Source organism: Kryptolebias marmoratus, linkage group LG9 (genome assembly GCF_001649575.2).
Source record: "Kryptolebias marmoratus isolate JLee-2015 linkage group LG9, ASM164957v2, whole genome shotgun sequence".
In the NCBI taxonomy this organism is placed as follows: domain Eukaryota; kingdom Metazoa; phylum Chordata; class Actinopteri; order Cyprinodontiformes; family Rivulidae; genus Kryptolebias; species Kryptolebias marmoratus.
This window is the reverse complement of record NC_051438.1, coordinates 8,507,232-8,533,798: the sequence shown is the minus strand read 5'-3', so window position 1 is coordinate 8,533,798 and position 26,567 is coordinate 8,507,232. Positions and strand designations below refer to the sequence as shown.

The window sequence follows — 26,567 nt, the reverse complement described above, 5'->3', positions numbered from 1 at the left end:
GGGGGGGGGCGAGGTGATGGAAACCACAACAACAAGGTGCAGACAGGACAGACACATGGCTGAGACCCCAACACAGCCTGCCTGTCAACCTGCTGACCACACAGAGGATGTTCCCAAACGGGCCTAATGATGGATCTCTCCTCGCCACGTCCTGAACGCAGATTCCATCACCTTCTGATAACCGGCACCAACAACACACACACACACACACACACACAGACGCACACGTGCTTCCCCTTCCAACCAATCAAACCCCCCCTGCCCGTTCAACATTCCCCACAACATTCCAGGCCAGCAGAGCTATTCCAGGAAAGCAACCCCCCTCCTCTCTCTCTCTCTCACACACACACACACCCTACAGCCAGGCTGGGTCCAGCTAACCCAGCTGATGTGTCAGACACTTATATCATCTGTACGTTAAAGCTGCAAAACAAGTTGGAGCCAAAAACACAATTCAGTGATCCACCCCAAGCGGAGGCGGGTTGTTTGGTTTCAGTTACAGTTGGAGCCGGAGCAGCTGTAATCCGTTACAGACTCAGCCATGTGATGGGGTTAAAAACAGAAAAGGAGGCTGGTGATGGTCAGATGATTAAATGACTCGTCACTTGATGCACCGTTTGCACACTGTTTTGAGCAGGCTGATGTAATCCCCAGTAAGATCAGCTGACTCATTAGCTAACATTAGCGTTAGTCGCCTGAGGCCATCAATGGAGAAGCTAAATCCGTGAACTTATTGAACTACAAAGGCACGCGTATCATCCCGCTCCATGCTGTTCAGTCAGAAGAAACGCACGCAGCCTAATTTATGGGTTTGTTTGGACTGTAGGTTTTGTTGGGTTAATCCATTAATCTTGGCTTCCACACGACTTGTCTGCTTCTCCCGATAAGGGCTCACCTGTGTTTCTGCGCACACCTGCTCTCCGACTGCGCGAGAACAAAAGAGCGTGCCACCATCCCCGCAGAAACCCCTCTCAAAGCCTCTCCTCACGCCCTCATACCCGGTGCATTTTTTTCTCCTTCAGAGCCGTACTGCTGATCTACAAACCCCCCCGCCAGCAAACAATGAGGGATTCAGATGAGCTAAAGTTTAACTGAAATAGATCATCTGCACTGGTTCAGTAAACCATTCGTTTCCAGCTGAGTAGCTGTTTTAGGTTTGCTTCAGAGAGAGAAACAGAAGAAATTGCTTCAATAATTAGGGGTGCGAGTGCAGAAACAGGAAAGCGCCCTTGTTATTGCTCGCTATTCTTCGGTTTCTGACGCAGTTTTTGGTTTTCTACTCCCCTCTCAACTTTAGATGAATTCAAAAATTTGCAAATAAAAAAAAAAAAAGAAACAATTAAAAGGGTTCCACTGAAACCAACGTGATTTTAGTGAAACAAGTGAGAAATTCAGCCCTCTTTGGAGCTCTATAAGCAAAGAACCATCATTCAAAGTTTAACCAGGTCACAGAAAGTTGGACTTCACGTGTCTGAACTGGCATTTTGATATCTTTAATGAGTTTTACAGAATCAGACTTTAAGCTTGATGACTTCTGGAAATCTTACCACAAAATATTCAACTTCGACTCGGATGATGTCACACGCTCAGCATTTTCTTTTTTCCACTCTGGGACCCAGTTTCAAATAATACTGCATTGATCCTGGTCCTGGAGGGGCCACCATCCTGCATGTTTTAGGTGTTTCCCTGCTCTTTAGGAGATCTTCAAGTCCAGCAGAAGCCTGTTAATCACTCAGTCATTCACACTGGGTGTGTTAAAGCAGAGAAACACCTAAAACCTGCAGGATGGCGGCCCCTCCAGGACCAGAGCTGGACAACGCTGGTGTAGAAGCTCGTAAAACGCCGTTTCCGTGTGGACGCTAGGCTGAAACGCACTTCCTGTGCCAACACGGCTTTAATTCTTGTCCTGCATTTCCACCTGTCTAATTAAAAGTACTGTCAGGGAGCGACAGACATAGGTGGGTTACCACGGTGAATCTAATGAGCCGCTGGCTGCAGTTTTAACATTTTTTTTATCTTGGTTTTCTTTACACTTCTTATACAGTTCATATATTAAAATGTCATACAAAATTAAGTCCTGAATTACTTTTGGCCTTTATAAAAGATTTATGTTAGAATTTCAGGGATTAGCTGCATTGGTACCCTGCAAAATGTCTTCAAATGTTTTGTCTTTTTCATGGTTGTGTTTGTTGAAAGCTAAAAAACGCTACAGAACGATCTTTTTCTACAGATAAGAGCAGATCAGACAAATTTTGGCCTATTTGAGAGGCTATTTTCAGGACTGGAGTTCTTTCACTGTACGTTTGTACCGTAGCTGGTATGTGCACGCTGATGTCACGTCTCATCGTGGCTCCGGCGAACAGACCTCATGTTTTCCTGCACTCAGACATCCTGTCACTGTTAGCACCGCCGACGTAAAGCTTCTTCTGAGAGGTCAGGAGCATTTTCATCAGCTCCGGGGAAGGGGGGGAGTCAGCCGAATGCAGAGGGGAAATATTCTCGTAATGTGAAACACGCAGCTCACGATGAGAGGCCGAGGCTGGGCTCACCTTTCAGGTCCGCTTCTAAGGGTTTTCTTTTTTTTTTTTTTGGCTGGAACAAAGACGCGAAGGAAAAGAGGAAGGCGATGAAAGAATGCGGGGGATCGAGCTGAAACAGACAAAAACACCTTTGATAACTCTACAGGCCGATACACTGGGAAACCTAAACATTCTTTGCCCCATATGTGGGTCGAATTAACGGCCGTACATGCTGCCAACGGGAGAAGCTGGTATGTTAATTAACTGCAGCTGTCACCTCTGACCCCCCTGCACCTGATAGGTGAGTCACTCGGCGCCAGCCCCACACAGCAGTGTTCGCCACATGGCTCCCGTCAAAGCGGCGGTAATCCAGGCGTTGTCGGCGTTAGTGGGGCGCCACCGTGCTCCGTATAGTTTGATCACCGGAGCTTCTGCGTTCGTGGAAAAATAAATAAATAAAAAAGACACATGTTTGTCGGATAGAGAGCGTGTGTGCTACACATGTGGGGGAAAGGGATCGCAGGTGTCTCTACGTAGAAGATGAATCTAGGCGCCCTCATGGCTAGAGTCCACCTGCAGTTTAAAGCTTTGATTTTAGCGACAGGGACGAGAAAAAACGCGCATACTTGACTGAAGGGGCGATCTGAGGGCAGCATATGAGAGAACTAAAATATCCATGCCACATTTGCAAACCTGAAAGATGTGTAAAATGTGCTGGTGGACAGGAGCTGGTGTATATCTCCAGTGGTCATTAGGCAAAGGAGCAGGAACCTGGACCGGTCCCCTGTCCTCCACAAGGCCACGGAGAGACAAATGACCATTCACACACACGATCACATCGAGGGACAATGATCGACAAACGTAGGAGGAAACCAGAGTACCTGGAGAAAAGCTACACTTCCTCTAAAAGAACGTGGAAATTCCACACAGGACATTTCAGAAGTCTTGTACAAAACCCAAAGACTTTTAATGTACTGGTTTTAGACTGTTTCAGAAAGTTAAGAGTATTGCTTCTTAGTTTGTTTCCTTTCCAGATAAAGTTTGAATGATTTGCTAAATATTCAGTTCATAGATAATTAAAGCAATCGCTGGTCCCATGAAAAGGGTTAGGAAGAACTCAAGATTGTAGACTGGAACACGAAGACTAGAGAACAAGCTCGAGCTTTGATGATAAAAAAAAACCCCAAAACAACAGGAAATTGACTGTAAGCCAACAAGGAGCATGTAGGGAACAGACAGGTAACAAACAGTATGACGGACTTGCGAATGAAAATGAACCGAGAGTATAAGTAGGCTGGGAGGAGACAGCTGAGACAAACGAACAGGAGGAACAGGTTCACTGAGGGCAGGAAGGACTGAAGGGAAAATGGCTGAAACTAAACACACAGAATCTAAAAAAAAAAAGGTAAAACCATTATGAAATAAGAACACAAGACAAAAGGAATGAAACAAAAACCAACCAACAAGAAACACTAAAACCAAGAGTCATGGCAACCTCGTTCTAATGATGTTTCATCCAATCTGTAAGCTAATTTATCTCATTTAATTCATTTAGATTCTGAGCTGCTGAGTCCCATGAACTGACCTCAAGTCAAAAAAAAAAAAAAAAAAACTAATTTATTCTAAATTGAATTTAAAGTTATAACATTACCAGAAAACTGGTGACTTTCCTTGGCTTGATGATCAGTGTGGGTGTTTTGAGATGATCGTATTTTTCTACCCCCCATGATGAACTTTCAGTCAGTCATCCGCAGACGGTGAGGATTTTATCTTCCAGGCTGAGTGTTTGTATCACCGCTGTAGACAGGCTTACATTCAAAAGCGAACTCGATGTATTTCTCAAGGAGGATGCTGATTGGTTGAACGTTAGCTTGAACCAAAAACGAGAGAACAACAATAAACCGTATTACAAGGAGCCCATCAGTCGGACCAGAAAAAGGCAAGAGTAGCCTGGAACCGCAGGATTTTGAGAACGTCACCAAGTGATACTGTGTTTTCCGCACTATAGGGCTCGCTGGATTATAAAGCACACTGTCAATGAATGGTCCATTGTCTAACTTTTGTCATATATAAGGCGCACCTCCCAATTTTTGTAACTTCGTGCAGAACAACACACTCCATTCAAAATGGAGGATTTCGCTGCTCTAGCGGAGCTGGTTCGCCTGTATCAGCATTTATATGATCCCTTTATGAGAGATCACAGAGATAATCAAACGTTTCAAAACTCACAGAAGGATACTGCACCGACGTAAGCGTCAAGTAGAAACGCCTCCATCGTGTGCGGAGCCCTGTGTGACTCTAACTGAGCCTTAATGCTGCGAGCGGTGCAGCTTTGTAGTTTAACGAAAGTCGTACTAAAACATCACGACTTCTTACATATATAAGGCGCTCCGGATTATAAAGCGCACTGTCATTTTGTGAGAAAATTTAAGGCTTTTAAGTGCGCCTTATAGTCCAGAAAATACGGTAATCAAAGTTACAACGTGTGCTCACAGTTACAAAATGGTGTTGGCACCGATTCAGAACCATATCTGAGACTCTCCTGACTTTACTACTTATGTAACCAACAATCAGTTGGTCTATATCATGCCTGCAGCCAGGATTTGGGGGCCGCTCAGATCCCCATTGGGGTCCGGGGGTGACGCCCTGGTGGGGGCCCAGAGGGACAAAAGTTACAAACTGTACGTGGTCCGCTGAAAAGTTATCAATGGATTCTTTTAGTTCTGTATAGTTCAGCATCATAATGTTAATATATCAGACACAACACAGACATTAATCTGACTGCTGAGAACATTTACTCCTACAGCTACACAGTTTTTGTAATAGAATGCTTGATTTTTATGTCCTAACCTGATTCTGCTCCATCCTGCTGGAGAGTTTCTTTGTAAACACAACAACCAGCTGTAGCTCCCACACCGTGCTTCAGTCATTTTTCTTCAGCCTCTATTAACTAAAACCATGAGTGCTATAAAGTGTCCATGAATTCCCTTTTCTTCCAATAAATCTACTCATCACATCCAGATTTCCACTGTCTTGGACCGCATTCTCTCTAATAGAATCTTTATATAAATCAAGCATTAAATAAAAAACAAGCAACTTTAGCTGCTATGATGGCATAGCACAAATTAGACTGTACCCAAACAGAGCAATTTGCTTCATTGCAACGTTTCAGGACTTAAGCACCTACTCCTAGTTTTAATCTGGGGATAAAACCACAAATTTATCAGCAAACATGAACTTAAATAATTGACGTTTGACGAGTGAACTTGCTCTGCACTGTTAACACTGTTACCGAACGAGCCACTTAACATCATAGTTTCACAAATTTCTCCAAGTGTGACAATACACAGGGCAAAGGCTCCCAACTCCCACCAGCACCCTGCCTGCAAGAACCTGAGCAGGGCAAATTAACCCGCGACAGTGCACCTAACGCTGCAGAGAGCGATGGAGTGACAAAGTGCCTTTCTAAGCACACCAAACTGTTCAAAAGTCACATTACTGCTCTTTCTCTAACATCTGCACACTTTAGTTACATTTAGAGGGAACATTTCTGAGTGTTTGGTTGGCCACTGACCTGTAAAAGTTGCCAGTAAAATCTGGCGGGGCGAACGGAGAACCTCACCTGAATGCAACCTGCCATCCCACCCGTCCACAAACAAAGGCTCCGCACAGATGCTGCTCACATTTATCAGTCCAGTTCACTGTGCAATTAACCCTCCTGACGCCCTCAAAAGAGAGAGAGAGGGAGAGAAGCCCTTGGAACTCTGGGTCAATGTGACCCGAAGGCCACAGGAGGGCTGAAATAAAGTCCAAAGTCCATCATGTGAATTTCTAGAATTAATAATAAACCCAAAATTAGGAAAATTAGAAAATTATTATAATTTTATTAAGCAACCAAAAAAAGAATTTTGGGTGTAGTACACATTAGCAAATGCTACAGGTGGACCTTTGTAGGGCGGGTCATCTGGACCCCTCCCAGCTATTTATTGTTTTTCTGTTTTTCTTTAACCAATTGACAGAAATAGCTCCTTTAGATTCTGCTAGACTATGTGTTAATTACCAGCTGTTAGCTCGTTATCACTCTAATGATGACCAAACATCAGCATTCCTGTTATTTTTGGGTGTTTTAGCTTGTTAATGTTTGAACTTTGCTTGAAGGTTTCTGTGTTTGGTTTGTTACAAACTGGTGTGGGTAAAACTTCCAACCAGAAGCGTCATCAAAAACACCCAAAGAAACCTTTGCAAATATCTTCAACACTACTTCTGTAGAAAGTGGTGAGCAATTATTTTCTTACCTGTTGTGGACAGGTTTTTGAACGATGCCAATTTGGAGAAACAGAGTTTAATTGTGACCAGACTGATGAGCTAACAGCTAGTCTGAGCGAGGCCAAAACCAGGGTGGATTGCTGCCATAAAAAAAAAAAACGAACAGTTCCAGTCTCAAAAGCTTCATGGCCGTTTCATTGACCTCCACACCTCCCTCAGTGTCCAGCTATGCAAACATTTACAGCACCTAATACTCCATTTGGGTTGTTTGTAAGCAGCATCTGGCTGTAGCGTTTATAATGCAGTCGTGTAATGGGGAAATGACAGCGACGTCAGAACACGTGAGCGTCTGCATGAACCGAGGTAAACGTTTAAAGACTGCAGCTGTTTTCGAGATGGCCTCACTCAGATCGGACTGATGATGACTTCCAAAGCAAACCGGTGCCATCTTAAAACAACTCGAGTTTGTCAAATTTAGCAGCGGTTCACGCAAACACTATTATGTGAACCCCTACATCGCCGTCAATTTTTGCACTACAGTGTAATTGTCAGGATTCGGTTTTGTATGTTTCTTTTTGCATTTAGTGTTTTGTTTCTGGTCTCGCTTTGGGTTTGTTGTCTCTTTTGTTGTTTTCATGCGGTCAGTATTCACCTCTCCTCAGTTTCCTGCCGCGCGTTATCACTCACCTGTGCCCACTTCCTCTAATTACCCTCTGCTGTTTAAAGCCCGGTCATCTCCTCCACTCACTCGCTGGTTCGTTGGTCTGTTTTCCCTGATGTCTGGTTCTGCTCATCTCTTGCCCATGTCTGTTCAGTTTTTGGATTTAGTTTGTTTGTGTTTAGTTTTCTGCTTGCTGCCAGGCCAGCGTTTTGTTTTTGGTTTTCTTTATTTTAATAAATTAATTTCTTTTCATTATGAGTCTGCGCTCTGGGTTGGCCTCCTTTTCCCCACACCATGACAGTAATTTTGCCAGAAACATTATGAGATTCCCACCAGAATTGCGTCAAGTTCTTCATTTAGCTGTAAAGAACTGTTTAATGCCAAGTTGGCAAAGGTGTAAAGGTTTTTAAATTAGTGTTCCCATAAACCGCTATCAAACTTTTGAGGTTTGACTCTTTTTCTTTAATCGGAGGCCATTAAAAGAGCAATCTGCAACACGAAAGGTATTATTTGGGTGCAATCTTTTTACAGAACCCCACTTTAAAAGATCTGGACTATCTCTTTAAGACCATAAAGTGAAAGGAAAACAGTAGAGGTTCAGATAACAGAGCAGATGGTGTTCGGTGTAAGGCAAAACCTCATTTCTTCCAGCGAGCGACTTGTTCGTGTTTTGGACAGAAAGCGACGAGCCGTCACCATTTCCGCCACGGACACCTAATGTCTCTGGCGGGGTCCTAAATGGCCCAAAGTGTAAAGTTTACGGAGCAGCGGTGACGTTGAGGACTCTCTGGAAATGTTCTGGCCCGATCCCGATGTTCTCCACGACCATCCCTCTCGGAGCTTATAAACACGCTGAGTAAATCCAGCCTTTCCTCCACCTCCTCTGCAGAAATAACGCAGCTCGCTGCCATCTGTGTAAACAGGCCCGGCCTCGTAAGAGTCTCATCCTGTGTGTCTCATCCCCCCACTCCCCCCACCCGTCTCTGTGCTGGAGCGGGGTGACAGTACAGGAGGGAATCAGGAAACCAAAGGAAGAAGAGGGGGAGGAGAGGGAAAAAGCTATTTTCTTATTGGACCCACGGCGGTCTCCCACTCTGAATTCAATCCGGGGATAAAAACCCTTCAGATTAGCCTGGAGGCAGGAAGAAGAGCGTTGGTTTTAATTCTCACAGAGCGGACTGGCTTTGCATTATCTATATAAAAAAAATTAAAAAAGGAAGGCCGGGGGGGAAGGGGGGCTGCATCGGCTTCGTCCTGCGAAGGCCCCGTCCATTTTTCCCTGTGTTTATGAGTGCGCCTCTTGGAGAAGCGTTTGTTTGCTCAAGAGCTTTATTTACATTCACAAGGCACTTCTTGGACGCAGTAAATTGATTCCAGGCCCGTTCCTGGGCCGTGTCCATCAGCTCCGCCGCAGTCCACAAACACTCTGCACACAGCGGGGCCCGCTCTCGAGGCCCCTCTGCCGCCGTGACACACAGAAGCCATTTTGTGGGGAAGTCTCGAACGTTTTCGGCCGAGGGCTTGGGTGGTACGCTTTTCCCGTGTTAACCCTCCCGCTCTCACCTGCGTCCTAAATTCTCCCTCTGTTTGGCTCTGGGTTTTTTTTTTGTTTGTTTGTTTTTATTTCACACACACACACACACACAGCCAACCTTAACGAGGACGCGACGAATGTTGCTGGAGTTGTGTTGTCTCTCAAACCGTCGCACACGCTTTCATCCGCGGCAGATCCTGCGCGACCGTTGGCCGGGACGCTCCCTGCAGCAAACATCTCTCAGTCTGCCAGCAGCACCTCCTTAACGGGACTGAGCGCAGGCCGTGTGTCAGGCCTTCTCGCCCGCCAGAAGATAGCGAGAGCATCCGAGGAATGCCTCTGGTCCTGATAAAGAGCCATCATTGTCCGGCGGCTTCTGACACCTGAACGGCGCTCCCTGCCGACCTCCGACCCTCGACGGAGCCCTGACCTCCGAGCTGACTCACAGGCCTCCTCTGTGTGCGCGGCGGAGGTCCCCACCCCGAGCAAGTTCCCCTTGCCTTGGAACAGAATCGACTCTTTGTACGTTTGATTTGTTATGGTTTTTACTTCTCTCGCCACAGCAGCGCTACTGTGAGGAATCTGCAGGGAAGCTGTTCCCAGCTCCTACTTCGTTTGAGGCGCCTTCCCCCATTTGTGATCGTATTAGCTGTTAACTGGGAGCGGAGAGCAAAAATAAACTGGAGTAAATGTAATTTGGACGGGGGCGGGGAGAGCCCAGCGAGCTGCTCATCCCCTCGCTGTGTCACCCTGAGGTGCAAACCACATCAACAAGTCCATCCATTTTCTTTACCCGCTTCTCTTTTCTGGGTCGCAGGGAGCTGGTGTCTGTCTCCAGCAGTCACTGTGCGAGAGGCGGGGGACACCCTGGACAGGTCACAAGTCCATCACAGGGACACACAGAGAGACAAACAACCATTCATACCTAGGGGCAGTTTTAAAGAGTTACCAATTAACCCTAACATGCATGTTTTTGGTCTGTAAGAGGAAACCAGAGTACCCAGAGAAAACCCAGGTGAGCACAGGGAGAACATGTAAACTCCACCCAGAAAGGCCCCAGGCCAGGAAGCGAACCTGCGACCTTCTTGCTGGGAGGTGACATCGCTGATTGGACGATGGCGCCGTTTGGCTTTTGAATCTGAAAGCATGTCCGGCGTCACCTCATATGTACGTCCTGACTCTAAATACTCCTGGATGGCGGCCGCTACGGCTACGTTTGGGTCATAACTAACATTTCATAAAAGCGCAAAAACAAAAAGACCGTCGTCCAGTCAGCGATGTCTCATGTTTCCCACTGGTACCTACCTCTTCCGGTAGGTTAATGTTGTTGTGTTTTTTAATTTGTCGTTGTGGTTTGCACCTTAGGGCCACCGTAAAGAACTCCAATCTCCTAAATCTCATAGCGGTTTTTGCAGACGTTCACTCTGCCGTCAGTTTACATAGAAATAGAATAGCATATGATTCAGTGGTTATATGCAAACACAAATAGTGGCAGCAGCGGCAGCTAGCGGTAGCACTTCTGATGTATCCTGTGGTAATTCTGACCAAAAATAAGTTTGTAACTTTTCTGCTGGAATGAGCTTGTAATGGGAAATTAGTTGTGCAACATATTTTATTCTGCTCAGCTTCCTTATTCAGGAACATTTACTGTAAATTTAGTTCTTTTTAGTGTTCATTTCTTATTTTTATTTAAACAGTGTTTGTTTTTAGATCTATGAAGTACCACTGACAGCAAAAAGCTAGCAGAACATAAAAATTCACACCAAACATAAGCTTTTAGCTGATAATGGCCAGTTTGAGCGGATGACAAAGCTACTTGAAATAACCAAGCGAGTGAATAACCAACTTTGGTTTGTTTGTAGTTGTTTTAAGACAAGAGGAGTTCAGTTTGTTTTTATTCAAACTAACCGTTAGCTTTAGTTCTCCAAACTAAGCGCGCTCAAAGAGCTGTTCACAAAGACTTGAACTGTCCCTTTAATGCGGACAGTGTCTTTACACATTATTTCCTCGTTGTTCTGTTGGTCTCCCTGGGCTGTGACTCTGCCAAAGAGCCACAAAACGTTCTTCATTTCTTCAGATGAGTCGCAGAGGCTCGCTGTCCTGTCGCTTGAAAAATTCACCAAAAAAAAAAAAATGTTTTACAACCTTTTTTATGTCATTGTAGATCTAGAGCTGTATTTTGACACCTACCTCGAACGTCCAAACCTCAAAACCATGTCGATGATGAATTATTATTATTATTTTTTCAAAAACTGGTTTAATTCTGCCTAATATTATTTCAGAAGTGTAGTGCAAGAGATCCAATCAGAAACATGGGGGCAGATGCCAAGGTGGGTCCAAAACAAGCCGTAATGGGTACAATGTGGACAACGAAATGTGTACGACTAGAGTACATGTTTGCAAGCTGTGCAAACAATCACAGTTCAGCGAGACTGCGACGGAAAATTTGCCTTTTTGTTTTACAGTTTTGAGTCTCCATCCCTTCTCCAACAGTCACAGCCCAGTGAGCGCCTACCTTTAATGTTCTTCCACTCGTATCTTATTTGCAAACAACCAAACTCTATTACACACACACACACACACACACACACACCTCCCCCCACGGCCCTCGTTTGCGTGACATCTCTGCGTCTTGCTTTCTTGCCCTCTGGTGAGGGAGGGGGTCCCTCGGCTTGGAATAACAGTGAGGAGGGAGCGGGGCTGCTGCAGAGGCCAGGGGCCGGGGCCTCGTCCCGCGGGCGTCCCCGTTTGTCTTGGCTCAACATTCCCAGCCTCTCCATGAGTCCCTGCGGTTGGCCCGCGGGTGCGGAGGCAGACTGTCACCCCCACCTCTCCCCTCCCCAACCCCGGCCCTTGGACAGAGGAGCCCCGCTCCGCTCTATCCGTGACAGTTCGTGCAGCGTATGGGTTCACCCGGGGAGCTCGGCAGCTCCTGTCTCGTCTCCCCCTTCGTTTTCTAAACGCGCCTGGCTTGAAAAACCCAACTGAACGGCTGCCATGCGGAGATGGGACGAAGTGATAAAATATTTTTTGCTTTACCCCAGAAAACGTAACATAAGCTGTTGAATCTCGAGAGCCTAAATCGAATTTGACCAGCGTAGGCGTGTTACGTGCACACGTCGTCTGCCAGCGAAGCAGCAATCTAAACCATCTAAACCCCTTCCCGTTTCATGAGAAGCACCTGTGTTTGGAGACTTCACATTCCACATGCTGATCTGACCCAAAAAAGGACTTTGTACAGTGCACACATGTGCTGAATAAACCTGACTGCGGGGTGAGGCTCTCCAGAGGGCGATGTGTCAACTGGCTACCGACAGAAAAGCAGCCTGGGTAAATTAAAAAAACACCCTCCACGGGCGACTCTCTAACATGCGATCTCCACCTGTGGACTCTCTCCTCGCTGTGGTTATCCTGTCGGGACGGCTTTCTTGCTGTGACAACTGCAGACTTCAGACGGCGAGCCTCGGGCATCCGGCGACGATCCCCCCCACCTCCACCCGCTTCCCGCTGTCCTCCCTGGCTCAGACAGACAGAAACACCACACATACACACGAGACTTGCTCTCCAGCCTCTGTTTGACCTGCCGGGGCGATCCAAACAAACATCCGCTCCCCCTCCCTTAAATTAAAAAAGAAAAAAAAGAAAAGAAACCCACAATGTCTGGATGCATTAGTCTTGTTCTCCGGGGGAAATGGTCGCTAAAGGAAGCATAAATTCAAAGTTTGAATGCTGCCACGGCTGTCGACTACCAGGCCTTCGGCGCTGCCAGTCAGTGGTGGCCTGGGTCGTAACTCAATGCTCTGAAGGCCGCGATGAAACTAGCACGGCTGCTCCAACGAGGTGGCGTCCTTTGCCGTGTGACAGTCCTGCTCAGCTGAAAGCCACAAGGGTCCATATTGGTCGCATTAATCACCGTCGGGACTTTATTTGTTTTTCTAGCCGGGCGATATCCATCTACGGTCGTGGGAAAAACAAAAGCCCCATCCACTTTTAATCCTGCAGTTTTGCATATAAGGCGGCCCGGCCTTTACCAGGTTCTTAAAAGTATTCCAGTCTAACCTCACGTGCACACAAACGCAACAGATTCCACCACGCCAATATTTACTTAACAAAAACGAAGCCAGAACTAAAAGGCCGTGTGTGGAATAAAACAAAGTCGTCACCCAGTTTGGTCCAAGCTTCAGCCCTTAGACAGATGTCCTTTGGTCCACAGAGGAGTTCAGGGTTCATTGACTCAACGACCGAAGGGCGTACAAGTTCTGTGGCTGCAAAACAAGCCCAAAACCGTCACCATTCCACCTCCGTGCTTCGCAGTTGGTATGAAGTCTTTGCACTCATATGCTTTGTTTGGTTTGCATAGCGTTGTGCATTGTGGGTAAACATCTCTACTTTGGTCTCATCTGTCCAAAGCACTTTGTTCCACAAGTCTTGCGGTTCATTCAGATGCAAACCAGTCGAGCTGCCATGTTTCTTTGTAAAAAAAGAAGGCTTTCTCCTGGCAGCCCTTCCGAACAAGCCATACTTGTTCAGGCTTTTTCTGATCGTCCTTTCATGAACTTCAACCTTTAACCTGCCGACTGAGGCCTGTAGAGTTGGAGATGGAACTCTTGAGTGTTTTTTTCAAACTTCTCTCAGCATTGCCCGGTCTGACCTCAGGGTGAATTTGCTGGGGCATCCGCTCCTGGGAAAGTTGGCAAGCTGTCGTAAATGTTTTCTTCTTGGGGGGGAAAAAAAAAAATCTTTTTCTTTGCAGAACGATGGACTCCAGTTAGTTTGGAATTGACTTTTTACCCGTCCCAGATTGATGAGCAGCAACAGTTGCTTCTCTGAGGTCATTGCTGATGTCTTTCCTCTTTGGCATCATGTTAACACACACCTGTACACTCCAGAACAGCAAACTGACAAAACTCCTACTTTTATAGAGGGGATCGCACTGATAATGATCAGTTAAATGCCTTCATTGACCCATCCACACACACATTTATACACACTGTACTACATCTCTACAAAGATAACCTGAACAAATCATTCTGTAGAGTCTAATCAATGTTTTTGATTAAATTTACACACTGATGGGACACATCAGAGGCAGTGAGGGGTTCAGTGTCTTGCCCAGGGACACTTCGACACGCAGCATACTGGTGGAATCAAACCTCCAACTCTCTCATTGGAGGACAACTGCTCTAACCACTGATCCACAGCCACCCTTAATCAATACATTTGATCGGCAGCTCCTGGCTACTACTTTTCCTCTCAAAATCTATGAACTTAGGTCTTCCCACACACAGGTTTTTAGTTTAGTAAATGATGACATTGTGAAATTTGTTGTGTGGGTTTTTCCTTTTTTTGCACTTGATGTTAGATTGAAGTCATTTTAGAGCCTGGTAAAGACCTGATCCTGTTTGTTATGTCCTGATACATCAAACCATAGAGTCGAACGAGGGTGGACTTTCTTTGCAATCGTGGCTGTATTTGCATATTTGTCCCCCGTCTGTCCACTGGCCTCGCTCCGCCTGAGTGAGGGGAAAGAGAGAGAAGAAAATAAATCTGATTTTTACTTTCGTCTCGTTCACTCTTGCTCTCCAAGCGCAGGCGCAGGTGTTCCTCACCAATTATGCGGGGATATTATTGGTCCCGGCCTGGCGTAGGAGTGCGGAGGGTCTAGGTTTGCATGGTCTTCGGTCCCAGTTGGGTTGTTTTTAAGTCCTGCAAGAACAAGGCCCCTCTGTGATGCAGCTCATGTCAAACTGTTTAAAGTAGAAAGAAAGGCCCTCTTACTCTCTGGAATGTTTTCTCTCTCTCTCTCTCTCTCTCTCCTCTCACATTATTGGCGTTGTAAAGCCCCGGCAGCACCAATGTTCTCCCACTTTGTCTCCCGCTTTTTCACAAACACTCACCAGGACGGAGGCATCGGCTCCTCTCAGTCGTTCGCACACAAACGCACAAGTGCAGACGCACATGCCTCCCCCACCTCCCCCACCAACCCCCACTAACCCACGCTGCCTCTTGTCCACAGTGTATACAAAAGCTGTATCGAATTGCACCTTGAGCTTAATTGGCTCGGCGGTACAGTGTGCCGCTGTCGAAAGTGACAAATCGGTTTTTCAGAGGCCCCAGTGAATGTCGGCCCACTGCTCGCTATGTCAGGGCAGCAGGGGAAAAAAAAAAAAAAAAAAAAAAGTTAATTGTCCCCTGGCTGGAGTTCAAAAGATGGCGTAACTGTAGAGAAATTTGTGGGACGTGCAGTTCGGAGAGCTGGAAGGGTTTTTTTTTTCTTTTATTTGCCTCATTCCTCCATTTAAGACAGTGCCTGGCAGTGGAGGGACCTGAAGGAAGCAGACATGTAAAATAAAAGGCCTCATTCTGCCGCGCTCCTCCTCGAGCAGACTCCTGACTGCTCCCTTTCATCGCTTGGTGCCTCGGATCGGCCACCTCCGACTAGACCCCAAAGTGACAACGTATACGAGAGCGTCTGAGGACGCAAAGGTCTGTCGTGGCTGTGAAGAGGCAGGTATGCCAGAAATGCGTCAGCGTGCGTTTCCTCTGACAGGGGGGGGGGACGGCTCAGCTCATGCTTAGCGTTCCTTACAGGCGCTGCTTTATGACTGATATCCTCCTGACCTATTTCTCATAACTCAGCCCTTTTATTTCGGTCTCCCACGCAAATCTGCAACAGACAAAAGCAGCGAAAGGGTGCATCCCACACACGCTCATGAGAAGACGTGCTCGGCGTCAGAGAACAGCTGTAGATGCACAGCGGTGAGTCAGAGCACTTACGATGAAGAGTTATCGGGAAAACACAACAATTATTCACTTTTTCATTTATTTTACTTGACACATTAGGTCATGATTGAACAAGTCTGTGATACTTCTCCCCCTAAAATGTGTCTTATGGGATTAAATACCATATTTTAGTCGTGAGGCAGGTGACCAAAGCCAAGATAATAGTCTGCTTTCAGCTGATACCACCTGTGTCAAACAGTGTTGGTACAAGCGCGAGCACACAGGTGTAACTTTCCCCACGCCGTATCTGATACCGAGCGCTCACTGCAGGGGTGGATTCTCACGGACAACTAACAATAAAATGAAAACAAAATGATACTCTCAGGTAGAAACAACAGCTGTATCCTACAGCCAATTCTGGGGTGACCTAATAAATTGTTCAAAGAATTTATTCATCTGAGAATCTTTTCCAGCAGGCTCATTAGATCTGGAGGATAGATGTCTTATTCAGGTGATTCTGCTTGAGTGTTTGTGCTGTAATAAAAAGTTTAGAGTTCACCTGAGGATAAAAATATCTCAACTCAGAGGAGGGGGGACGCAGAGATTGAAGTGATGTAGAGATGCTAGGCTAAATAAAGCTAAGCTAGGCTAAATGATGCTAAGCTAAGCACAACACCAGTTCTCCACCAAAGTCAAAGTGAAAAGGAAAAATAATAACTTCCCAAATTCACTTCAAACACCCAGGACGTGCCGGGGACAACGCTCACTACTCACTATACACTCACAATACTGCTTTGTTTTGATTTTCTCTAATTAAATAGTTACTGCTACGCTACTTCCTGTTCTGGTATCCGAACATCGTTTTCACGATCCATCATTCTAACCACCCTTTCTGGCATAAAATTACTAGAAACATATTCATAACGCATCCCTTAATCTGTGAATAATGTAAATGTATAAAGAAAGCCTAAACTATGTTGCCCTTCCAGTTTCTTTCATGTGAAATTGGGGGTCCTCGACCCTAAGAGCGGCGAGCGAAAAATCAAGCTGAGGCTAACATCTGAGCTAATTAAGTCCCAGGATTCTCACTGTTTAAATTGGAGCTCATCCTTGTTTATTTTATTCCATGTGTGAACAAATTGCTCCTTTCATAGCTTTACCTTGAAGGGTGTCTGTTGTGACGCTATTTCGCAAAGTAACATGATTTTTGTAAATGTATGTTTTCACTATTTATATTTGGTATCTTTTGTTTAAAGTCTACATCGTGTCATAACAAAACCCAATCGTTGCTTCTTGTTTCAGCAGGCGCCAGTCAGAGGTTTGAGAGGATTCAGGGACGTGGCTTCATCCGGCCTCTGTGGCTTTTTGGTGTTATTTTCTGTTTTCAGTAAAAAATAGGCAGTGGAAATCCACATTTCAGCACTCTCCCCGATCAGAAATATGCCCGTGCCGGTTCTACATGTGTCCGCAACAATAACACGCAGCATCTGGTTGGACGAGGAGCTCTGGTTTCGCCCCGGTGCAGCGTTGCTTTGACAGCTGTTTAAGACATCATGCGACAGCGAGACAGACATGTGTTTTCCAGCTTTTGTCTCTGTGTTGGGTTTTTTTTCTAATCGTCCCCGTTACCTGTGTCCCTCTCAGACCTTTCCGATAACCTGGCGATGGAGGACTTCACCTTCCAGGAGCAGCTGCTGACCCCTCGGCTGGCCACGGCCGGAGTGGGAGGCATCCCGTCACCCGCCGCCCCGCGCTGGACGAGCTTCCTGGTTCCGGCCCTGCCCGCGGCGCTCGTCCTGTTTCGGCTGTGGCACCACTGACCCGTGCGCTTCCTCTGCCTGTAAAGTTCCCCCGCGTGGAACAGGCGGGAGGTGACAAACCTTTTCGTTTGGACTTCGGTGATCCTGGTATATAAAGCTCAATGGCCCCCGTCAAAGGAAGCACCAAAAGCCCCCCCCCCCCAAAAAAAAAAACGTTTCTCAGTTTCTGGCTCTAGTAACACTTGTTTTTAACTCATCCAAAACCAGTGGACGTTCCTACTAAAACCCACGAAAGCACACTGACCAACTTCCACCGTGTTTATTCGGACTTTTGTCCTCTTTTACTGTCTTTTCTCTGTCCAGTAAGAAATCAGCAGAGAGTCTGACTTACATAGAAACGTGTAAATAAGGCTGTAAACCCCACCAAGCCCCCTCTCAAAGTGCTCCCACGCTCAGTCACGCCTGAGTCTTCGCTCTCAATGAAGAAGACGGAAAGGCGGCATCTTCTGGGACCTTCCTTCGTGACTGAGAGTGATCTTCTTGCCAGCACCGGACCTTCTAGCTTATAGGGGATAACTTCTTAAAGATGCACTGTGTTTGTTTTCTTTTTTCTTAAAAAAATGCTGTGCTTTAAGCAAGAGCTCAGATCTTTTAAAAGGAGCCACCTCAGTTTGTAGATAAAGTTTCGTTCTGGTCACACTGACAAGCTAACGGCTAATCGGATACGGCCAAAGTGGATCTCAGACGGCTCCAGCATCAAACGGTTTATATGTAGTGGCTCATGCGAGGGCCGTTTTACTAACTTTAGTCTTGCGTTCACAGTTCTTACGGCAAAAAAAAAAAATTAAAATAAACATATGGTGAAGCTCCTGCTGGGAGGTGGTGTAGTTAGCTGCCGCTGCTGCCTGTGTTCACAAATAACTACAGAATCTTGATGTAAACAACTGCAGCGTCATGAGATACCGTTTGCATGAACCACCATGCTGTTTTGGTTTTTGGCCCCGCTCTGACCAGCCGTTAGCTCGTCAGTTCGGTCAGAATGAAACACTTGTTCTCCAGAATGAGGTCCCACAAAGAGCTGTCTACAACAGGTAAGATGCTGATTGCTCATAACCCTTCCTCCTCCTCCACTTTGAAAAGATCTGATTTGTTGCCTTTACTCCGTGTATAAAAGTGACTCTTCACGTCTGGATGTTCGTGTGGTAGCTCAACTATCTCCAGATGATTTTCTCTGACTTTAGCCCTCACTAACTGCTTATTTTTTCATTTTTTCATTTGTTTTTTTTTTGTTGTTTTTTTTGTAAACCTGGCAACAGCCTCGTGATGCCGAAAGAATCTGTAAAATCAGGCCTGATCCGTGTACAGATGTGCCGCCCCCCCCATGTTTGTGCCATGTTGGCGGGACTGCAATGGTTAGTTTGGGGACTGAACTGCCGGATTGTGACTCTCTCGTCCTCCTCAGCCCTGTGCGTACAGCAGGCAGTGTTATGAAATATAAATGTGTATAGGACGTGTAAAAGAATTCGATCTGTTTGGTGGCGTTTGATTTTTTATTTAGCTTTTTTTAAAGCCTGCCACATGACTTCCGCAGCAGAAGACACGCGCCATCTTATCGTTTGTTTCATTCAGCTTGGATTTCGGAACGAAAAGGCGCAAAAAAAAAAAAAAAGAATGAATAAATAAAATAAAGGGAAGTCCAGCTCCCCCGTTGTTTCCGGCGGAGGGTTAGGGTTAGGGGAGAGGAGATGCTAATTAAAACCGGAAAGTTATCCGCCGCTGACTGCGTCCAGTGTGCTCCCAGCTGAAAGAGAAGCTCAGTAACCCCACGGCTCTCCTGGTGACGGGTCCATGTCAGAGATCCAATCTGCTGAGAACCGGTAACCTGACGCTGGACGACTGAACAAGACGCGAACATAACTCCAGTGATTCATTGCACCTCTGTTTGGACTCCTATATGTCGATACTTTTGGTTTCGGTTGAATGTTCGTGTGGAAACTACTATGTAAAATATTAAACGCCACTGATTTTACAGTTTTGTTTGTGTGTGTGTGTGTGTGTGTAGAGGTTAGAAACATTATAAAAAATATATATATTATAGGATACTGTACTCTAAGTTTGCAGAGCAAATTAACTCCTGTGGATGAAACTCATACTGTAAGTCGTTTTCGTAATCTCGTTGGCCGTCTCTTCAAACCGTTTATTTTGTGATGTTTTAATACAAAGTAAACTGACCCAAAGTGCAGCTGAGAGGATCAGTAAATAAATTAGGTTTTACAAAAAATAATGTTTCTAATCATCCAGAGAGCAGGTGATACATTTCTTTACTAATCAAACATTGTATTATTGGGAAGATGAATGAGATTAATCTGTGATAAGATAATTATTAGTTGTATTTTTTTTTTAATGAGCGGTTGACTCTTGAATTTCCCCTTGGGATCAATAAAGTATTCATCGATCTAGCTGTTGCTAAAAGTATTCACTCATCTCCCTTCACACACATATGAATTTGAGTGACGTCCCATTCTTAATCCACAGGGTTTAATATGATGTTAGTCCACCCTTTGCAGCTATAACAGCTTAAACTCATCTAGGAAGGTTTTCCACAGGTTTAGGAGTTTTTATGGGAATTTTGGACCATTCTTCCAGAAGCTCATCTGTGAGGTCAGACACTGATGTTGGACAGAAGGCCTGTCTCACAGTCTCTGCTCTAATTTATCCCAAAGGTGTTCTGTCAGGTTGAGGTCAGGACTCTGTGCAGGTCAGTCAAGTTCTTCCCCACCAAACTCCCCCATCCATGTCTTTATGGACCTTGCTTTGTGTTCTGGTGCTCAGTCATGTTGGAACAGGAAGGGGCCATCCCCAAACTGTTCCCACAAAACTGGGAGCAGGAAATTGTCCAAAATGTCTTGGTTCCTTAAGAGTTCCTTTCACTGGAACTAATCAGCCAAGTTTAACACCTGAAAAACAACCCCACATCATAATCCTCCCTCCACCAAACTTTACATTTGTCTCAATGCAGTCAGACAAGAACCGTTCTCCTGACAGCAGCCAAACTCAGACTTGTCCATTAGATTGTCAGACAGAGAAGCATGATTCGTCCCTCCAGAGGACATGTCTCAACTGCTCTAGAGTCCAGTGGTGGTGTTTTTTACTCCACTGCATCCAACTCTTTGCACCTGGTGATGGAAGGTTTGGATGCAGCTGCTCATCCATGGAAACCCGTTTCATGAAGCTCTCTACTCACTGTTCCTGAGCTGATCTGAAGGCCACATGAAGTCTGGAGGTCTGTAGCTGTTGACTCTGAGAACGTTGTGACCTCTGTGCTCCATGAAGCTCAGTGTCCTCTGAGCACACTCTGTGATTTTGTGTCCTACCACTTTGTGGCAAAGTTGCTGTATATCCCAGCCGCTCCCACTGTTATAATTCCACTAACAGCTGAATGTGGAATATTTAGTACAGAGGAAATTTCACAACTGAACTTACTGCACAGGTGGCATCCACGCTGGAATTCACTGAGCTCCTGAGAGCGACCCATTCTTTCACAGATGTTTGTAGAAGCAGTCTGCATGCCTCGGAGCTTGATTTTATACACCTGTGGCCACGGAAGGGATGTGAACACCCAAATTCAATGATTTGGATGGGTGAATACTTTCGGCACTATCTATCTAGGTCAGGGGTGTCAAACTCCATTTTAGACGTGTTCTTGCTTTAAAACACCTGCTTTAAATGGATGACTTGTTGCCATGCTCCTGGAGAACTTGATGATTTGGTGAGGAGGTAATTAAACCATTTGAATCAGGTGTGTTGGAGCAAAAAAAAAAACCTAAAACTCCCAGGACAAGCAGCCTTTGAGGCCTGGAGTTTGACACCCCTGAATTAGGTGATGAAAAGATTTACATTAACAACATTTTAAAACTCAGAGAAAGAACATGGCTAGCCTGGCTAAATATGTTTTTTTTTTCTTCTTTTCAAAACAGTGGCAGCTTCTTTAGTTTTATTCATTTGGTTCTTTTTTGGTTGATACTATTTACATTTTCCTCTCAGGTGTCAAACAGGATCAAAGTTTTAATGAAGTGACAAACCAGTACAAACGGCTCCATTGTTGTTTTGGTTCCCGAAGCAAAAAGTGACGGCGTACACTTATTGTTTTAGGTCTCCACTTTGCGCAGCATTTTTGTTATTTTGTTTTTAAACATCTGTTACCTCACCAAAAAACTCAGTTTGCGTGTGAACAAGAGGTGCAGGCGCAGCAAAAAAAAACAAAAAAACTCTGTTTTTAAAAATGGGTACTGTAGACTGGGCCTTAGAAAGCATCTGAGTTCCTTTCGGAGAAAAAAGGCCTGTGTTGTTACAGTCTGTTGGACTTCACAGCCAACCCCACCCATCATTACATCACAGTGGGTTCAGGTGTGGCGTGGCCTGTTGTACCCCCACCACCACCACCCTCTTCTCTGCAGCTGCTCCTTGGCAGCACAGCCGAGCCCGAGCCTGAAAAAATCTGCTGCCTTGTGCTCTCAGTTGTTGATTCTTCCCTGAGAACATGTGAGGTCACGTCGAGCTGTTCCTGCTGCACCGGCGCAGCTATTAGTGTCAGAAACCGACGCGGCCTCATCCAACACTTCGCGAGTGTCGGTGGGCCGCCATCGAAGAGCCAATAATTCCTGGTGGACTTCACGCGGCTTTCGGCAATCAGGAGGTGATTCATTGTTCAAACAGCAGCTGCCTGTTCCTTCAACGCAGCACAGGACTTCGCTTCTGTGGTGAAATAAACCTTCGCCTTTAAGAAAAACCTGTCATCTGAAATAAAATCAAGACCTAAACACCAGCTCAAGTTGTTATTATCATAAAATCATAAACCAAACTGTATTTGACGTGACAGGAGAAAAGGTTCATTTTGAATGATGGATACGTAAATTAATCATTTTTATCATAAAAGTGTCAATAAAGCCAACAGTTGGTGGGTTTACGTAACTGGATAATTAATGGGTTCATAAAATACACATACGACTGTAATCCCATCATACATATGTGACTGGATTACACAAATAAACTCAGAAAACAAACAGAAAACCCTCAGGATCATGACAACCACCTGTATAAAAAGCTACTCTTCTGCGTGGTTCTAACAACTCTAGACCTAGTGAGCAACTTATATCTTACAAAGCAATCACCGAGCTCCATCTTATATTGAAGATCTTATTGTTCCATATCTTCCTAACAGAGCACTTTGCTCTCAGACTGCAGGTTTACTTGTTGTTCCTAGAGTTTTTAAAAGTAGAACAGGAGGCAGAGCTTTCAGTTCTCAGGCTCCTCTCATGTGGAACCAACTTCCAGTTTCTATCTGTGAGGCTGACACCCTGTTTACTTTAAATACTGAGACTTAAGACTTTCCTTTTTGATAAATCCTATAGTTAGAGTTGGTTTGGGTTTCCTGAGCTCTCCCTTAGTTCTGCTGCTATAGACTCAGACTGGAGGACAAACTGTCCACATGTCCTCTCTGCTGCTGTCTTTAGTCTCTCTACTGTAATTATTTCTATCATTAACATGATTTTCTTTGTCTTTCTTCCAACAGAAACTCCACCTGGATCAGTCCTTCTGTGTTTGTCTGTGTCTCTTTCCTGTCCTCTCAAACCCCAAACAGTCAAAGCAAATGGCTGCCCGTCCTGAGCCTGGTTCTGGTTCTGGTTCTGGTTCTGCTGGAGGTTTCTTCCCACTGTCACCAATGTGCTGCTCAGGATAAGTGACCACAGTGAACTGCTGCAAAAACATAATATTTATTTGAGAGTAATTGTGTTTTTGGAAAATTGAGACCTTTTTTAGTCTTGAGTTGTTTTAAAAACAACAACAATCTATTTTGGTTTGGGCCCCGCTCAGACTAGCCCGGTGGTTCCCAAAATGTGGGGCGCAGTGCCATTGCGGGGGGGTCCATAGGGGGCCCAGAAGAAAATGTTTGGGCACCACTGGACTAGCCGTTGTCTCATCAGACCAGTCAGAATTAAACTGAGGTTGTTCAAAGAGGCGTCTACAGCAAGTAAGATATTAAATGTTCAGAAACCTCAGAAGATCTGAACCATGTTTTAATATGAAGACTTAAAAACTAAATGTAGAAAAGTGGCTACGAGAACTGATGAGACCAAGTCAAACGTTTGATTTTTAACTTCCTCCTTTATTTACCTAAATAAAAACCTCTCAGCCAGCAGCTTCTGTGCCTGCAGAAGATCTTGTTGGCGTGTCAGCATTTACACTGTTGCTTTTCTGTTTTTATCCTGTTACTATTATTCTTTTGCAAACTATTTTTGCTATTTTAGCCAGTCCTGTATCTAAACCTTCAGTTCATTTAGGAGATGGGTGCTGTTGCTTTTGCTTTCTGTACCTTTAATACTTTAAATATATATTTCACTTCATTTTTCTCATAAAAATACACTGGGATCTTTTCAGTTCTTTGAAAAAAACTTGCTCTTTTTAAATCTGCTCCAGCAGATTTGCACTGTTCTTGTCTTCTTTTGCTACTTTTAGCTAGCATTATGTTACTTTGAGTTAGCCTTTTGTTCCTTTAGCATTTATAGCCTTTTGTTACTTTGAGCTAGCCTTTTGCTACATTAGCATTTAGCTACCCGTTTGTTCCTTCAACATTTAGTTAGTCTTTTGTTAATTTGACTTAGCCCTTTGTAACTTTAGCATTTAGCTAGCGTTTTGCTGCTTTTAGCTAGCTTTCTGTTACTTTAGCATTTAGCTAGCTTTGTGCTACTTTTAGCTTCTTTCAGCTCTAACAGCTCAGTTTCAGCTTTTTCAGCAGCACTCATGGTTCACACTGCATTTTCACAGAAAATACATTTTCTCTAGTTTCTGATCATCTCAAGAAAAAAATATCAGGATATGAGCAGAAGGAGAAAACAAACTGAAGCTGCTGAAACAAAAGCTGAAACTCTCCTGCAGCAGGCTTACAGGTTTTCTGAAGTCGTTGAGATATTATCAGCCTTAAATGTGTTAGAGCGGGATGAACCAGAGGGTGAAGTAAGGTCTAAAAAGTCAGATCACATATGAGGACTAAAACACAGAGAGGTTCCCGGGCACGCCGTAGATGCTACAAGGAGGACACAGAGTTACAAAACTACCCGTTACTTCATGCACCTTTCATCGTGATCTGCTTCAAAGCCTTCCATTAGTCATGTGACCTGTGTTTCGGTGGATCTGTAGTTCACAGAAGCCTCAGAGCCTCGTGTGAAACACGTTTGCCTTTGGATCCGGGCTCCTTTTCCTCCTCTTTCCTCCTTTTTCCCCCTAGGATGATGGCGCACTCGGGGAAGATCGAGCTAACTGGTTTTCCAGCTGCGATCACCTAAAAGCAGGTAGCAGACAGCCGCCCTTCAGCTTCATTTCAGCTGATTGTTTCGTCAGCTCTCGGCTTCACGCATTTCCTGTTTCTGCAAACTCTGAACGCCGACTTTCCCCACCCGCTCGCACAAATGTTATGGCCACTCGAAGATGTTTGAGCTCAGGTGCCTCTTAGATTACATCTAAAGATCAATAAAAATGTCTGACTTACGGCCATGTTTGTGTTTTCCAAGTCAACTGTGGCAGCCATCTTGAATCAGAATGACTCCAAAAGTTAATCTGTTGTAGACGTTCGTCCACTGATTACTTTCTGAGAGTTTTATTAAGATTCGTTCTGTGGGTCACAAGATATTTTGCTAACAGACATTTTCACCAGTAGTTTACAGCAGTTTTTTTTTAAAAAAAAAACAAGAAACTAAAGGATCTGTTAGCACTCACAGTCTGTTTTAGGGATCACTCACAGCTACTGTCACGCCACATTTTTAGCTCTAAACATGACTAAGTAATAGCCAGTTTTGTGCTTTCTAATGTAGCTGTGGTAGCCATCTTGAATCAGAATGAGTCTATAAGTTAATCACTTGTAGATGTCCATCCACTGATGACTTTCTGAGATTTTCACTCAAATCTGTCAAGTGGTTGTCAAGATATTTTGCTAACAGACGTTATTATCAACAGTTTATTGGAACATTTCAAACAAAAACCTAAAGAATCTGTTAGCAATCACAGTACGTCTGACAGCTACTGTCACACAAAGGTTTAGATGGTGTTTATGGGGTCAAAAATGATGAAAAATAATAATTAAAAAACTCCTCATAACACCTAGTGAACATCTAATCACCTGAGTTATGTGGCAGCCATTTTGGTTTCCTGAGGCTCTACTTATCTTCACTACTGGTCAGTAGTCTAGAAACCATGGCAACAGCCTTAGCCAATCAGAATGCCTGATTTTCCTGCCCTCTGTGTGTGGAATAAGGCAAGCTACAGCTTAATGTATGTGTGCTAAAAAGAGGGAGAAGCTGCCAGACGTACATGTCAAACAAACAGTCACTGCGCGAAAACTGTATGGTGTATTGAAAAACTTCTTGGACCGTGAGTGACAGGAGAGATTGGCTCTCATTGTTGTCAAATTTCACGTTTCTACAGTGCTTTATGACAGAGATATGACGAGTTAAAAACATCCCTCGCGCCACCATCTGAAAAACAGCGTCAGACAAAATTATAATGGCAAAGGATAGGAAGCTAAGTGGTTGAACTCTACCTTCTGGGGCTAGTTGAGAAAAAACCACAAGCCGTACAGAGATAGCAGAAACAATGCCTGAAAGAAGACAAAAATGCTTACGTTTTGATGTATAATTTGTATATGTATCCTAAAGGATGTGGGGGTAGGAAGCATTTGTTTGCTAACAAAACGAGTTCTGGTCACAGGGCTCCACACTCTAGGTCATGTGACCTCCACTCTGTCCGTTGAGAGTTCCACTCATTGGTTCACATTGGGTTTTGATGGCGTCGTTTTTTGCGAACTATGTCGCCGTGGTAACTCGAAACGCCGCTAAAAGTAATAGCACACATGCCGTGAGCGAGCTGGTCGTTTTGATATAACATTTGTGTGGGTAAGTAGCTCCGTTTTGGACCGCATTAAAGTTAATGGAGGAATAAAAAAACTATACAAATCCATAGACACTTTTAGAGGTGGCTTCCATAGGAATGCATAGGAGCATATGGCTTCCCCATGAACTCCAATGCATTCCAATAACTTTGGAATTCCAGGT

The 26,567-nt window shown here is 44.8% G+C and overlaps 1 protein-coding gene across 2 annotated transcripts in view; it reads left to right on the top strand.

The window, feature by feature from the left end:
• Positions 1-19,174, top strand: part of gpc3 (glypican 3) — a 164,609-nt gene extending 145,435 nt beyond the window's left edge. For both annotated transcript variants that reach the window (XM_017419678.2, XM_025006696.2), the window contains exon 8: positions 17,348-19,174. In XM_017419678.2, the coding sequence (XP_017275167.1) occupies positions 17,348-17,523 (176 nt within the window). In that variant the 3' untranslated portion in view covers positions 17,524-19,174. The remainder of the gene's footprint in view (positions 1-17,347) is intronic.
• The last annotated feature ends 7,393 nt before the right edge of the window (positions 19,175-26,567 follow it).